This window comes from Glycine max, chromosome 20 (genome assembly GCF_000004515.6).
Source record: "Glycine max cultivar Williams 82 chromosome 20, Glycine_max_v4.0, whole genome shotgun sequence".
Taxonomy (NCBI): Eukaryota; Viridiplantae; Streptophyta; class Magnoliopsida; order Fabales; family Fabaceae; genus Glycine; species Glycine max.
This window is the reverse complement of record NC_038256.2, coordinates 20,924,597-20,941,308: the sequence shown is the minus strand read 5'-3', so window position 1 is coordinate 20,941,308 and position 16,712 is coordinate 20,924,597. Positions and strand designations below refer to the sequence as shown.

General features: G+C 43.8%; 1 protein-coding gene across 1 annotated transcript; it reads left to right on the top strand.

The window, feature by feature from the left end:
• The first annotated feature begins 5,347 nt into the window (after window positions 1–5,347).
• On the top strand, window positions 5,348–6,946 carry LOC102664875 (uncharacterized). Its single transcript, XM_006606626.1, has 2 exons — window positions 5,348–5,529; window positions 5,599–6,946. The coding sequence occupies exons 1-2, from the start codon at window positions 5,348–5,350 to the stop codon at window positions 6,944–6,946; spliced, it is 1,530 nt and encodes a 509-aa protein (XP_006606689.1).
• The last annotated feature ends 9,766 nt before the right edge of the window (window positions 6,947–16,712 follow it).

The following is a 16,712-nucleotide window of genomic DNA, read 5'->3' as shown; positions in this document are numbered from 1 at the left end:
TGCACAAAAAGTAACTGCAATGGGAAGCAAGCGAAGTGTCATACAAAATTGGAGGGAAATTCAAATTTCTATTCAAATTTCACTTGAATTTGAAATTGAATTTGTGGAGAAAAAATTTCAATAATTATGATTAGTGAATTTTAGCTATGGTTCAGACCACTAATTCAAGATCAAGTCCAAGATTCTCCACTAAGTGTATAGAAAACTTTTGTATAGGAAGCTTTTTCAAAACATGTATAGTTTCCCCAATTTATAGTTCTTTTGTAGGAATTTGTAAATAAATCTTGATATGTTTAGATAACTATCATTAGAGTATCTTTAATTTGAATTAATGATAAAATTAGTACAATTTCAGGTCAAAAGAGGCTAAAGTCTTGAAGTGCTAAAATGAGCAGTCGCACTAAGCGAAACCTATGGGCTCAGCTCGCATCTATCGCTAAGCACAGCTACAACACGCTTAGCGTGATGAGAGGAACTGGAAGAACACAAGAATCGAGGCCGGGTGCTAAACTAGACGTTCGTCTCTTGCCAGGCTCAACGAACGACTGGCGCCAAGCCCAAATCCACTTACTCGGGCTAAGCGTGACGGTGGCGCTAAGCGCGACATCGCGATTTCAGAGCCTATTTAAAGCCTGATTTGTCTGAATTAAGGGACACAATACCTTTACCAGAGATGCATACTTTTGCATAGAATTCGAGAGGAGTGCTCTGGAGGCAGCAGAGAGGCAACAACTAAGCAAGGAAGCTAGGGTTCTTCACTTTGATAGATTAGAGAGTGTTTGAGTGATTGTGAGGTGTCAAGAAGAGGATGAGGGATCCCCCTTCCTGTGTAAGCAACAATTGCTCTGTACTTTCTACCTCACTTATATTAGGGTTCCTTGTATGGCTGGCTAAAAAACCCTAGTTGGGGATTTCTAATGAACACTTGATGTAATTACTTTTCATATCTAATTAATTGTGTTTTGTGTGTTCAATGCTTAATTACTGAATGCTCTTGGTCTGATCACCCACTTGTGTGTACTGTTAGGTAACTTTAGCATTGGGAAATGTACTGTTGCCTTAGAACTTGATAGAAGCAAGGCTAAATAACTGCATTACCAGGGATGGATTGCGGGGTTTTAGTTTTCTTATTATGCTATGATGATAATGCTGTTTAAGTTAAGCCTAGTCCAACAAGAGGGATCTGAGGACGAAGCTTGGGTTAAATTAGTCTAAACTTTTGAGGGATCAAGGTTTAGTACTTTAGGCTTCAACATAGAACATAAGAACATGATCAATTAGAGAAATATCTTCATATGCATCAACTCATTTGTTAGAAAGACCCAATGCTTTTTACCTATTGCTGTCAACTTTTAATTACTTGCATTTACTGCTTTTTAACATAGAATCTAGTTTACTTTTGTTTCTATTCACAATTATCAATGTTTATCTGTAAAATGCCTAATTCTTGAATAAAACACTATCAAATAAACAAGTTCCTTGTGTTCGATACTCGGACAATTCCGTTTTAATTTTAAATACTCTGCGACCCGGTGCACTTGGTTCCCTTTTGATATAAGTGTTTGTAAATTTAAGAAAAAGGAACTGTGTGGGGAAGCGAACAAGTATTTATGGCGCCGTTGTTGGGGAACTTAATTCATTAGAAGAGTTCAATTTAGTTTTAAGGCATTGCTTTATATTGTTTTCTTTGATTCATTGATTCTTTTTGTGTATATTTTAGTTACTGCACATTTTTTTTGTTCATTGGAATTGGATAATTGTGGTTCTGCTTGTTTTGTATGCAAAGGAGATCTGCTGCAGGTGATTTAACTCCCATAGATTTGGAGATCAACGCTACTTGCAGGAGACGAAACGCAGAGATAATTAGAATTTTTTTGCAGGACTTAGAAGCAGCAGCAACTCCAGGAGAAGAACCTCGATCTTTTGAGGCATCTTCTAGTTTTCCTACTCAAGGGCAATCACATATAGAGGTTAGAGGAGACACTATCATGGATGAGCAGCCAAGGAGAGTGACCCTTGAAGACTATTCAAGTTCAAGTGTACCACAACGTTTCACTAGCATTGCACAACCGGAGGTTCAAGCCCAGACCATTACATACCCTTCATCAATGATTTAGTTAATTAAAAATAATTTGTTTCAATGGGTTGTTGGGTCTCCGACTTGCTTGATAACAGTGAACCCTCATCTAGAGTTTTTCTCTTTGATAATATATTGTTGTTGGTAGTCCCTACTGCCGCAACATGTTTGTCGAAGGGGATGATACCTCTAGAAACCGTCAAGAGAGATATGACCACCTTGGGAATTATCACTAAAAGCCTTTTAGTTCCCCCCGTTTAGGTCCCGAAAATAGGGGCACGAAGCGAACACGCTGCATGTCGTTTTAAACACTACCATGCATATAATTTAAATGACGTATACACCTTTTGCAGTATGATTATTTGTGGATATTGCCATGCTGTGTACATCTCCTTGTTACCCTTTTCGCATCTGCATCATGTCATCATCCACGCGTTGCATTTTGATCCCCTCATTTGTCACGAGGATTCGGAAGGTTCGTGTCACCTTCTTAAATGCATGCACTGGGCGCTGTGCTGCCCAAATGCTGTATTTAAGAAAGAGATAATCTCTAGGGCTCTCGTGTCTGTAAAATGCATCTGTGCCATAAGCATTTCTTCATGCATTCATCCATTTTACCCATGATAGATGTCGAAGTCTTGATTCGCACAGGTTTTTTTATTCCACTTTAGTAAAACATGGGGTCAGAGTCTTGATATCAGGTCAAGAGCAAGAGCCTAGGAGTCGCCAGTCTGAAAGAGTTAGGACAATTGATGGGTCAACTCCAGCGACAAGCCTTTCGCAAAGCCTATGGTAAGATCTAGGACCTAACTATGGTGGAGGTCTCCACAGAGGCCACTGCCTCCCTCGCCCAATATTATGACCAGCCTTTGAGGTGCTTCACCTTTGGGGACTTTCAGTTAACACCCACAGTGGAAGAGTTTGAAGAGATCCTGGGATGCCCTCTTGGAGGAAGGAAACCGTATCTTTTCTTAGGCTTCTATCCCTCCTTGGCTAGAATTTTGAAAATAGTCAAAATCTCGACATAGGAATTGGACCAGGGAAAGCAAGTCGAAAATGGGGTGGTTGGAGTACCAAGGAAATGTTTGGAAGCAAAGGGGAGAACCTTGGCAAGTCAAGATGAATGGGCCCCATTCATGGACGTCCTGGCGCTCTTGATCTTCGGAGTGGTCCTCTTTCCAAATATGGATGGGTTGGTGGACCTGGCAGTGATTGATTCTTTTCTCGCCTTTCACGACTGCAAGGAAAGCCCGGTTGCCGCTATCTTACCCGATCTATATGACACATTCGACCGAAGATGTGAGACGAACAGGGCAAGGATCATTTGTTGTACACCTACCCTCTACGTATGGTTGGTTTCACACCTTTTCCGCCAAAGAGGTGAGACACGTTTGCCCGCTAGAAGGCCACTGCTTATGCACCGAGAAAAGGGAGGAAAACTGGGACCGACTCTTAGCAAGCAAAGAATGAGCGTATGTCAATTGGTTCCCCTGATGGAAAGAAGGAAGAACCGGGATTCTTATTTCGTGCGGGGGATTTCCAAATGTTCCCTTGATGGGGATGAGGGGTTGCATTAGTTACAATCCCGTCCTCGCCATAAGACAACTTGGCTACCCTATGAGAGGGGCACTATTAGAGGAAGGCCTCACACCTTTCATTACGCGAGGCTTCAATAGCACCAACACGGGGGTGCATCAGAGGGTCTGCAAGGCATGGGAAATGGTGGAAAAGAAGGACGAGGAACTTAGGGGAAGTAGCAACGGGCCCATCGGCGATTACCATAGGTGGTTGAAAGCCTATGCACAAGGTCTGGATTGGCTCCTGAATTTGAGAACTACTCAAGAGGTGGAGGGTGAAGCTCCGGAAGAAGACGAAGAGGTACAAGCCCTCAAAACAGAGCTTGAGAAAGCCCAAACAGCCAAAGAAAAGTTCAAGTCAGCAGCTGTTAGGATCCGAAAAGAGAACACCGAATTGAGAGACGTCAACATAGCCACCATCAAGGCCTTGGAGCAAGAGACTAAGAGGGCCAGCAAGGAAGAACATGGCCGGAACAAGTTCCGAGGGGCTTTGTGGGGCAGTAACAGGGAACTTAAGCTTTTGAAGAGAGGAAAGGGACCAATCGCGAGTAGATGGCATAATTCTAAAGGACAAATTGAAGACTTGCCTAAGGTCAAAGAGGAGTTTGTCTCAGCGGTTATGCGAGACCGAAACAAACATCTTGGCCATCATCAGCAAGTACAAAGAAGAATTAAATTTGGCCATCGCCCACGAGCACAAAGTGGTGGATGAATAGGTCCGAGTGTACACGAAAAAGGAGGCTAGAGGAAGGGTGATTGATTCATTACATCAAGAAGCGATGATGTGGATGGACCGGTTTGCTCTTACTTTGAACGGGAGTCAAGAACTTCCCCGATTACTGGTAAAGGCCAAAGCAATGGCGGACACGTACTCTGCCCTCGAGCAAATCCACGGGCTCTTCAGCTATTGTCAGCATATGATAGACTTGATGCCCATATAATTAGGAACCGTTAGGGAGTTTGTATTGTCACTCAGATCTTGACTAGTTATAACTTTCTGAATAAAATGAGTTTATCCCATGATTTTACTCCAAAAGTTAGTGCAAATCAAATGACTCCCACGCTTTATCTCTAGCATGCATTCATTCCTCATTACGTACTCACCACATTTGGTCTCTTTAGGATTGACGCCATAACTAAACGTGCCCCAAGGCATCCCTATCGCACTAGATCCAAGTCTAGGACGATGGGTGACCTAGAGGAAGTACAGGAACAGATGAAAGTCGACATGTTGGATTTGAAAGAACAAATGGCTTCTATGATGAAGGCCATGCTAGGAATGAAACAACTAATGGAGAGGAACGTGGCCATCATCGCCGCTAGCACGACTACCGAGGCAAACCCGGCTCTCCCAACCACTACGCACCATCCCATTCCAAACATCGTGGGACGAGGGAGAAACACACCAGGGCATGTCAGCAACCCCCATCCGAGGTACAACGGAGGTGCTTACCCCTACGGTTTACCACCTAACTACACACCACCACCCATGCATGAAGACGTGGGTCACACTACTCCCCTCATCCTCGAAGGGGAGCCTCCTCGGCATCTTGACGACGTCCATGAGAATTCTCGAGAGCGCGCTCAGGGAGACGTCGACTCCTACTCCTCGTTTCCTATTGAGGGGCCGGCGCCCAACGCACTACCTCAACCCAACATCACGGGAGAGCCTCAAAACCACCCAACATAGCCAATGTTTCAGTTCGTGGAAGGGCCGCTCCCGGCAGCGGACGGAAAGGAAAAACTCGATCTCATCAAAGAGAGATTGAGGGATATTGAAGGATTCGGCGATTATTCGTTTGCAGACATGACTGACCTGGGCCTGGTGCCGGACGTTGTCATCCCTCCGAAGTTCATGGTACCTGATTTCGATAGGTACAAAGGGACGACATGTCCTAAGAATCACCTAAAAATGTACTTTTGAAAGATGGGTGCATATTCCAGGGACGAGAAATTATTGATGCATTTCTTTCAAGATAATTTGGTTGTGGCAGCAGTCATCATGTACACTAACCTAGAAGCTTCCCGCATCCACACCTGGAAGGATCCGATTACGGCCTTCCTTAGGCAGTATCAATACAACTCTGATATGGCTCCCAACCGAACTCAACTAAAAAACATGAGTAAACGGGAACACGAGTCTTTTAAAGAATACGCTCAGCGTTGGAGGGACCTAGAAGCGCAAGTAGCCCCTCCCATGGTCGAGAGAGAAATGGTTACTATGATAGTGGATAACTTGCCTGTATTCTACTATGAGAAATTAGTGGGCTACATGCGCTCTAGCTTCACGGACTTGGTTTTCACCGGAGAAAGGATCGAGGTGGGTTTGAAGACGGGAAAGTTTGATTACGTCTCCCTAGTAGGTGCCAGCGGTAGGAGTATCGGAACAGCTGGGGCGAAGAAGAAAGAGGGAGATGCCCATACCGTCACTTCAACACCTGCATGGCCCAAGCCACAGCAAACCCCCCACGGTACCCACCAATATGCACAACATCACCCAAGTTTTTCAGCTCGCGCCGGGGGCTCTTCTGACACAGTGCTCGCCCAGCCAAGGGCACCCACGCCCCCACAGAGGGGGGCTCCTCAGGCTTCGGTTCCAACCCAGCCTCACCCGGCCAACAATGCCCACTTTGGCAAGGACTCCAACACAGCGAGGAACTATTCACCAAGGCAGACTCAGAATTTCACCCTGATCCCAATGACGTATGGGGACCTCTTGCCATCTCTCATCGCCAACCAATTGCTCATGGTGATTTTGGGAAGGATCTTCCAGCTTCCATTCCCAAAGTGGTATAACCCTAGCGCGACCTGCACATACCATGGGGGAACCCCGGGCCACTCGGTCGAACAGTGCTTGGCCTTGAAGAGCAAGGTCCAAGGCTTGATAGAAGCCGGATGGTTGACGTTTCAAGAGGACGAGCCCAACATAAAGACAAACCATCTTGCCAATCATGGAGGGGGAGCTGTTAATGCCATCGAGGTGAGTAGGTACGCCCCTTTGGGCGGTAGGAAGGAAGAAGCTACCGACATCGGCTCACTATCAGCCAAAGTAACCCACATCACCGAGCTGAGCGGCATAACCCGCAGCGGTTGCGTGTTCACACCTCCTAGCCTGCCAATGCAGCCCGCAAACGCTAAAGGGAAAACAAAGGTGACCGAAGGACAAAATGTCAAAGTGATCCCCGCATCGGACGAGGATGTTCCGACGAAGGAATTTGTCGTGGGAAGAGAAGGCTGCGGCAAGAAAGAGGTATCACTCGAGGAGGCCAGCGAGTTCCTCCGCATTATCTAATAAAGTGAGTTCAAAGTCATGGAACAACTCAACAAGACCCCGCCTAGAGTCTCCCTTCTGGAGCTACTCATGAGCTCTGAGCCTCACCGAGCTTTGTTGGTAAAAGTCTTGAATGAAGCTCATGTAGCCTGATACATCTCAGTATAAGGCTTTGAAAGGATCATCAATAACATCACAGCCAACAATTACCTCACCTTCGCTGAAGAGTGTCATACCCTAATTTCGTCCGGGGACCATTGTCTGATGGCATGCAACCATTGTTTGACCGCTTCGAGGTACTTGGCACCCTTTGTTGCACAATACATGAAGTTTTGTGACATGCCAGAGATCAAAAGGAAGCATTGTTACACAATTCGTGAGTTTCCGTAACATGCCAGAAATCAAAAGGAAGCATTGTTACGCAATCCGTGAGGTTTCGTAACATTCCGAAAGCCAAAAAAGGAGTAATTACGTGACCCGTAAGGTCTCGTAACCTTACGGAAAGAAAACAAGTATCGTTAAGAAATTCATAAAGTTTCATAACGTTACGGAAAAAAAAAATCACCAAAAAAAGCAAAGGGGGTGTATTTAGTAAAAATGGAGTGCAAATAGCAACCAGGCCCACTTGGGCCTTTTAGGATGTTCCTCTAGAAGGCGGTTGCTTCTGGAGGAAGCAACCTGGCTCGCCTGGGCGAGCTGGGTGGCAAGCTCCTCCCCTATTTTCCTATAAATAGGGGGAGGAGTGAAGGAGAAAGGGGTCCAGCCCTTCTTGTATTTTGGGATCACTTAAAATTAGTGAGAAAAATTGTTTCCGTGAAGAAAATCCAAGCCGAGGCACTTTCGTAACGTTTCCGTGGGTGATTTCGCCAAGATTTTTAACCGTTCTTCGTCGTTAATCGTTCGTTCTTCGTCGTTTTTCGGTCTTCAACCAGTAAGTTCCCGAAATCGAACTTTTCAATTCATTCTATGTACCCTTGGTGGTCCCCATTTGTTTCTCGTACTTTCATTTTCGTTTCATTTACTTTCTGTACCCCCTTTTGCGTGCTTTAGTCATTGACTTAAGTCATTTTCTCGCCTAATCAAAAAATAAAATAAATTTCCACCGATCATTTGATTTGTAATATCCGTTAATTTCTGTTAAAATGAAATCCGACCGTTCGGTCATGCCGTAACCACGTTGGAAACCAAAAAGAGGTAAAATAATAATATAATAATAAAAAATATCTTTTAGTAAAATAAACAAAAAAAAATCAATCGGACGTTTCTCTTTAGGATTCTCTTTCTTATTTGAATTGACTAATAACTAAAGTGAATCTAAGGCTAAAATCAACTCGCAAAGTCAAGCTCGTCCGCAAAAAATCACTAAAAAGGATTTTAAGGTTCGATACCTCAGTTTTTCTCACCAAGTAAAAATGGGTCATTTTAAGGTCCAACGCCTTAAAAGGACCACCTTCCAAGTAAAAAGAATCGCTTGATTCGCCCTTTAGAAAGAACTACGTAGGTCTGATTTCCTCTTCGATGGAGGGTACGTAGGAGCAAGAGCCCCGCTTTTGTCGATCTCAAAAATAAAAAGAGAAATAAAAGTTTAGATACATAATTTCACACAATTCTAATCTAAGGCTGTTGTCCTTTGGGACAAACATGAGAGGTGCTAATACCTTCCTCAAACGTAAATACAACTCCCGAATCTGGAATATTCTTCATGACCGGTTTCCTTCGGTTTTTCCGACGTTTTCCACAAATAAACGTTGGTGGCCACTCCGCGCATTTCCTCCTTTGGAAGACGCACCCGTGAGCCTCGCCTCGCTCGCCTGCAAAAGGGTAGGTTGCGATAGTGGGCGACTCCGCTGGGGATTGTTTTTGTGAGTTAGGCCTATTTTAGGAAAGTGTTGAATTATGAAACTTTGTGTGTGCGTTTTTTCTTGAACTATGTAAAAATAATAATTGTTGTCTTTTCCACATTTTTACACCGCATTCTAAGCACCCACGGGTTTGAGTAAAAAGGGGCCCTATACCCGGGTTCATGGAAATTTAAGGAGTGGGGGTGGATCTATGGTCATGCTAGGTCTCCGACTTGCTTGATAATAGTGAAACCTCGTCTAGAGCTTTCTCTCTTTATAATGTGTTGTCGCTGGTATTCCATACCGCCGCAATATTATTATCTTGAGTGATGATACCTCTAGAAAACAGCCATGTGAGATATGGATCGTTGGGAGTAGTTATTAGAGACCCCTATATATTATCCTATAGGTCCTTAAAATAGGGGCACGAAGCAAACACGCAGCGTGCCTTTTAAACACTGCCATGCATATAACCTAAATGTCATGGATGCCTTTGCTGTATGATTATTTGTGGATATTGCCATGCTGTGTACATCCCCGTGTTATGCTTTTGCACATTGCATCATTCATATAGGAGCCTTGATTCACCCCTTTTAAGGTAAATGATGGCGACAAATCAAAATGGAAAAAGATTCTATCAAGTCAAGATTAAGGGCCTAGATGTCACCAGCCTTAAAGAGTTGGGACGGTTGATGGGACCCCTCCAAAGGCAAGCCTTCCGCATAGTGTACGGAAAGATTTTAGATTTGACCACAGCGGATGTATTTACGGAAGCCGTTGTATCTGTCGCCCAATACTATGACCAGCCGTTGAGATGCTTCACGTTTGGGGGCTTCCAAATAGTACCGACTGTTGAAGAATTTGAGGAGATTTTTGGATGCCCTCTTGGGGGAAGAAAACCGTATCTTTTCTCCGGGTTTCTTCCCTCCTTGAGCAAGATTGCAGCTGTGGTCGGAGATTCGGCGAGAGAGTTGGATCGTATAAAGCAAAGGAGAGCCCGGTGGTAGCTATCTTGGCGGACTTATTTGTTACATTTGACCGAAGGTGCGAGAAAAACAATGCACGGATTGTTTGCTACTTACCCGCTCTTTGTGTGTGGTTGGTTTCGCACCTATTCCAACAAGACATAAGGCACCCGTGTCCGCTTCAAAGTTATCGCTCGTGCGTCGAAAAGAGAATAGTAGATTAGGACCAATACTTGGCTGGGATAGGAGGCAACATAATCAACTGGTTTCCTCAATGGAAGGAAGGAAAGGAGGGAGTTTTCTTCTCATGTGGGGATTACCCAAACATTCCGTTGATAGGGACGAGGGGTTGTATTAACTATAATCCCGCACTTGCTATAAGAAAGTTAGGGTACCCCATGAGGGGAGCACCGATGGAAGAGAGCCTCTCGACTTTCCTTGTGAGAGATTTCAGCGCGCAAAGTTTCAAGATTGTACAAAGAGTCCACAAGGCGTGGAAAAACCTATTAAGGAAAGATAAAGAACTTAGGGGCATCCGTAATGGCATCATCGGTGGTTATCATGAATGGATAAGAGTTCATACACGAGGGTTAGATTGGCTCTCCAAGTAGAAAATTATCAACGAGGAGAACTTCGAAGCTCCGGAAGAGGATGAAGAAGTCCAAGCTCTAAAATCAGAGCTAGGAAAGGCAAGACTCGCCAAAGAAAAATTCAAGTTAGTCGCTACAGACATCCGGAAAGAGTGTGCCAAATTACGAGAGGAAAATGCGGCTACTGCAAGAGCCCTCGAACGAGAAACCAAGAGGGCTTGCAAGGAAGAGCATGGCTGAGATAAATTCCGAGGAGCTTTTTGGGGCAGCAACAATGAGTTCAAGCTCCGGAGAGAGGAAAGAGACCAGTCACGAGTACATGGCATGGTCTTAAAGGAGGAGTTAGCTGCTTGCTCAAGATCCAAGAGGAGTTTGGCCCAACACTTAGAAGCCACGGAGCAAAGCATGCTAGCTATAATAGGGAGTACAAAGAAGAGTTAAACCAGTCTTTGACCCATGAACAAAAACTAGTAGAGGACTTCGCACAAGCGTACGCCGAGAAGGAAGCAAGAGGAAGGGTGATTGATGCATTGCATCAAGAAGCGACCATGTGGATGGATAGGTTCGCCTTGACCTTAAATGGAAGTCAAGACCTCCCGCGACTACTAGCCAAAGCAAAAGCCATCGCCGAAGTATGTTCAGCCCCAGAGGAAATTCACGGGCTAATCAATTACTGTCAACACATGATAGATGTAATGGTCCATATAATTAGAAATCGTTAGGTTCTGTTGTAACACTTTTGTATGATCTTGGCTAGATAAAAGCTTTTGTTCCTTTTTATAAAAGAGAAGTTCTGAAACTCATCACGTTGTCTAAAAAGGCCTTGAGGTGGATCCAAGTGATCTGATCATTCATTAGCATATTCATGTTTTGATGGCATGCTCACCACTGTTTGTCTCTTTAGGGAACTCACCATAACTAAAAAAGCGCAAAGGCACCCCTATAACACCCGATCCAGAAGTAAGATGGATAACAAAGAGGGAGTGCAAGAACAGATGATGGCCGACCTATCGGCCTTAAAAGATCAGATGGCTTCTATCACAGAGGTCATGCTAAAGATTCAAAAAACTATAGAAGATAATGCTACGGCGACCGCTTCCAATACTGCTAGGGAAGTGGAACCGGTGCTACAGCCTGTAATAAACTTGGGTCGAGACAGAAACGCGATGGGTTTAAATCGGAGGTATAGTCCTCAAGCCTACCCTTATGGTTTGCCTCCAGACTTCACTCCCCGTACCGCTCCAGACAATTTGAGCCAAGCCCCTACCTTCGAGGGGCAGCTCCCTTCTCATGCCGACTATCCTCTGCAAGAAGATGATGAAGGAGATGCCTATTTAGGCCCTCTACTTCCCCTCAAGGAACCAGCCCCCCATGAGTTGCCCCAACCAAACATAGTCTGCCACGTCCCGTCTCCATCCGCACCCATTAAGGAACTCGTTCCCATTGCAAAAGACAAGGGAAAAATTGATCTACTTGAAGAGAGGATGAGAGTGGTAGAAGGCCTCGGCAACTATCCGTTCTCAGATTTAGCGAATCTGTGTCTGGTACCTGACATCATCATTCCTCCCAAGTTTAAAGTACCAGATTTTGATAAATACAAAGGGACGACATGTCCAAAAGGTCATCTTCGGATGCATTGCTGAAGGATGGGGGCATATTCTATGGACGAAAAGCTGTTAATGCACTTATTTCAAGATGGCTTTGCCGGAGCAGCAGTGGCGTGGTACACCAATCTAGAAGTTTCTCAGATCCAGTCATGGAAAGACTTGACAACTGCCATCATTAGGCAGTACCAATACAACACGGATATGGCTCCTGATCGGAACCAACTTCAGAGCATGACCAAGCGGGAACATGAGTCCATTAAAGAGTATGCTCAAAGGTGGAGAGACCTAGCAGCCCAAGTCGTCCCACCTATGATTGAAAGGGAAATGATCACGATTATGGTAGATATGTTGCCTACGTTCCACTACGAGAAGATGATAGTATATATGTCGGCTAACTTTGCAGACCTCATCTTTGCCGGAGAAAGAATCGAGTCCCGACTGAGGAAAGGCAAGTTTGAATATGCCTCCAACGTTGCCCCCAACAACAATAGAAGAGCCCCAATGGTGGTGTCATACCCTAATTTCTTCTGGGGACCATTGTTTGATGGCATGCAACCGTCGCTTGACCGCTTCGAGGAACTTGACACCCATCATTAAGCAATCCGTGAAGTTCCGTGACATGTCGAGAGTCGAAAGGAAACATTATTGTGCAATCCGTAAAGTTCCGTAACATTCTAGAAGCCGAAGAGGGGATGGTTGTGTAATCCGTAAAGTTTCATGACATTACAGAAAGAAAACAAGTATCGTTACGTAATCCCCAAGGTTTCGTAACGTTACGGAAAAAGAATCAGCAAAGAATGGAGGGTGAACTTATCAAGATATAGGTGTAAATAGCAATTCGAATCTAGGCCCTTCCGGAACATTTTGGAAGTTGGGTTACTTAAGGAGGAAACAACTGGGCGGCAAGCTCCTCCACGTTTTTGAAAAATGGTTTTCGGGGCTTTCGTCGCTTCCGTAATGCTTCCGTAAAATTTCTGAAAACCTTCGGTAAGCATATTCCACTTAACATTGGTGAAAGGGAAGAGAAAAAAAGATGAAAGTTAAGTCATATATGCTTCCGTAACTTTTCTGTAAATTACGGAAGAAGGTGGGGTGAACTTATCAAGATAGGGGTGTAAATAGCAATTTGAGTATAGGCCTGTCGCAACCTACCCTTCGACGGGAGGGCGACGCGTGACTCGCGGGATGCGTGTTCCACGAAAGGAATACGCGCGGAGTCGTCACCAACGTTTATTTGAGGAAAACGTCGGAAAAACCGGAAAAGACGCGATCTACGAACTTTTAAGTGAAAGGTTCGGGAGTTGTATTTACGCACGGGGAAGGTATTAGCACCCCACACGTCCATCCCAAGGGACGGCAGCCTTTAATCGAATGTGCAAACATGACTTTGATTTTTACGTTCCCTTTTATGTCCTTATATCCTTTATACCCTTTTTATATTTTTTCTTTTTTGTGGTCGACAAGGGTGTTTCCCTTTGCTCCTACGTATTCCTCAATTTGGGATGAGAAAATCAGACCTACGTAGTTCTTTCTTATCAAGTGATTCTTTTTTACTTAAGTGGTGATCATTTTAAGGCGTTGGACCTTAAAAATGATCCATTTTACTTAGTGAGAAATTGAAATGACAAACTTCAAAAGCCTATTTTTATGGACGAGCTTGACTAGGCGAGTTGATTTTAGCCTTAGTTTCACTTTAGTCATTAATCAATTCGATTAAGAATGAGAAATCCCAAAGAGAAAACGTCCGATTGATTTTCCGCTTTATTTTGCTAAAAGATTTTTTTTTATTATTATATTATTTTTTACCTCCTTTTTTGATTTCCAACGTGGTTACGGCACGACCGAACGGTCGGAATTTATTTTAACCGATGTTAACGGATAATACAATTCAAACGTTCGGTGGAAATTTATTTTATTTTTAAGTTAAGCAAGAAATGACTTAAGTAAAATGGCTTAAGCACGTCAAGAGGGGGTATAAAAAGTAAACAAAACGAGAATAAAAATGCACGAAACACAATGTGGACCACTACGGGTACATAGAATGAATCGAAAAGCTTGGTTCGAGGTACTTACCCGTTGAAGATCGAAGAACGATGAAGAACGAACGATGAATCTTGAAGAACGGTCGAGAATCTTCGCGTAATTGCCCACGGAAAAGTTACGGAAGCGCCTCGGCTTGAATTTTCTTCACGGAAACAATTTTTCTCAGCAATTTCGAGAGAGGGAGAAGTGCCAAGAAGGCTGAACCCTTTTCTTCTTCACTTCCTCCCCTATTTATAGCAAAATAGGGGAGGTGGTTGCCGCCCAGCTCGCCCAGGCGAGCCAGGTTGCTTCCTCCAGAAGCAACAGCCTTCTGGAGGAATATTCTGGAGGGCCCTAGTGGGCCTGGGTGCTATTTGCACCCCCATTTTTACTAAGTACACCTCCCTCTGCCTTTTTTTGGTGATTCTTTTTTCGTAAAGTTACGGAAACTTACGAATTTCGTAACGATACTTGTTTTCTTTCCGTAATGTTACGGAACCTTGCGGATTACATAATCATCCCCTTTTTGACTTACGGAATGTTACGGAATCTCACTTAATTATGCAACGATGCTTCCATTTGATTTCCGGTGTGTCACGGAAACTTACGGATTGTGCATCAATATTTTTTCGGTTTTCCGGCATGTCCTGGAATTTCACAAATTGCCTAATGATGGGTGCCAAGCACCTCACAAGGACCAAAGAAAGGTCACATGTCATCAAGCAAAGGTCCCCGGACGAAATTAGGGTATGACAGTTGCCCCTCTTTACTTGTCTTTTATTGGAGATAAAAGGAAAGTAAAGATAAGACACTAATTTCGTTCCTCTCGATTTGACGAGAGTCGCGGGTGACCATAAAATCTCCACATGCAAATGAATTGTTGTTCCCGGAATTTCACAAATTGCCTAATGATGGGTGCCAAGCACCTCACAAGGACCAAAGAAAGGTCGCATGTCATCAAGCAAAGGTCCCCGGACGAAATTAGGGTATGACACTAATTTCGTTCCTCTCGGTTGACGAGAGTTGCGGGTGACCATAAAATTTCCGCATGTAAATGACTTGTTGTTCCCGGAATTTCACAAATTGCCTAATGATGGGTGCCAAGCACCTCACAAGGACCAAAAAAAGGTTGCATGTCATAAAGCAAAGGTCCCCGGACGAAATTAGGGTATGACACTAATTTCATTCCTCTCGGTTGACTAGAGTCGCGGGTGACCATAAAATCTCCGCATGTAAATGACTCGTTGTTCCCGGAGGAACAAAAGGTGCAGAAGACTATGTCAGTCTCTGCATGTCATCGGGCCCGCCGCCTCTGGATGACAAAAGGGTGCGGATAACCGAAAGGTATCTCCGCGCGTCATCGGGCCCGCCGCCTCTGGATGACACAAGGGTGCAGAATGACCAAATTTTGTCTCTGCGTGTCATCTGGCCCGCCGCCTCTGGATGACAAAAGGGTGCGGATAACCGTAAGGTATCTCCGCGTGTCATCGGGCCCGCCGCCTCTGGATGACACAAGGGTGCAGAATGACCAAATTTTGTCTCTGCGTGTCATCGGGCTCGCCGCCTCTGGATTGTTAGACAAGTAGCCTCAGATATCTTAAGAAGGGGGGGTTGAATTAAGATATTCGAAACTGTTTCCCCTAATTAAAAATCTATTTCACTTTTTACTCAAGTTATGAATTCCCTTAATGACAATCTTCTTAAATATTAATTCAAATGAAACAATTTGAATATGACTATAAAGCAATAATAAATAAAGGAGATTAAGGGAAGAGAAAATGCAAACTCAGTTTTTATACTGGTTTGGCCACACCCTTGTGCCTACGTCCAGTCCCCAAGCAACCCGTTTGAGAGTTCCACTATCTTGTAAATTCCTTTTACAAGTTCTAAACACACAAGGACAATTCTTCCTTTGTGTTTAGAGATCCTTTACAACAAGAGACTCACAGTCTCTTAATCCCATTAGAGAATGAGAAGAAGAAGAGGAACAAATCTCTCTAGAAAGAGATGGATTTTACAGATTGAGCACTCAAATAATTCCTTAATGAATTGCAATTGAATTGGCCAAGGAATTCTTAAGAGGATAAAATGAATTTGCTCTTTGAGAGGATAAACACTTTGTTGTTCTGAAAATCTCTGAGCAATTTCGTGTTTAAGTCACATATATATAGACCATTGGTGGTCATGAGTAAAGCCTTTGAAAAGTTGTGACTCTTGAAATTATTTTTCTGAAAATCCTGTCTGGTAATCGATTACAATAATTGTGTAATCGATTACAGCTTTTAAAATTTGAATTAAAACGTTTACTAACTGCTGGTAATCGATTACCAAAATTGTGTAATCGATTACACAGTCTAAAATTTTGAATTCAAATTTTTGTAGCTGTTATAAAACGTATTTGGCCACTGGTAATCGATTACATCCTCTGGTAATCGATTACCAGAGAGTAAAACCTTTGAGAAACACTTTTTAATTTAAATCACTTGGCCAGACCTTTGCTAATTCAATTAGGAATTCCCTTCCTAATATTCTAGTGATCATCTTGATGTTGTGACTTGTAATCTTGAAGTATTGTCTTGAATTTTAATCTTGAAAAGCCCATTTGCATCAATTGCAACACATCATCATGATCATCATCAAAACATCAAAGCCAATTGCATCTACATGGATGACACAAGGGTGCAGAATGACCAAATTTTGTCTCTGCGTGTCATCGGGCCCACCGCCTCTGGATGACGAAAGGGTGCGGATAACCGTAAGGT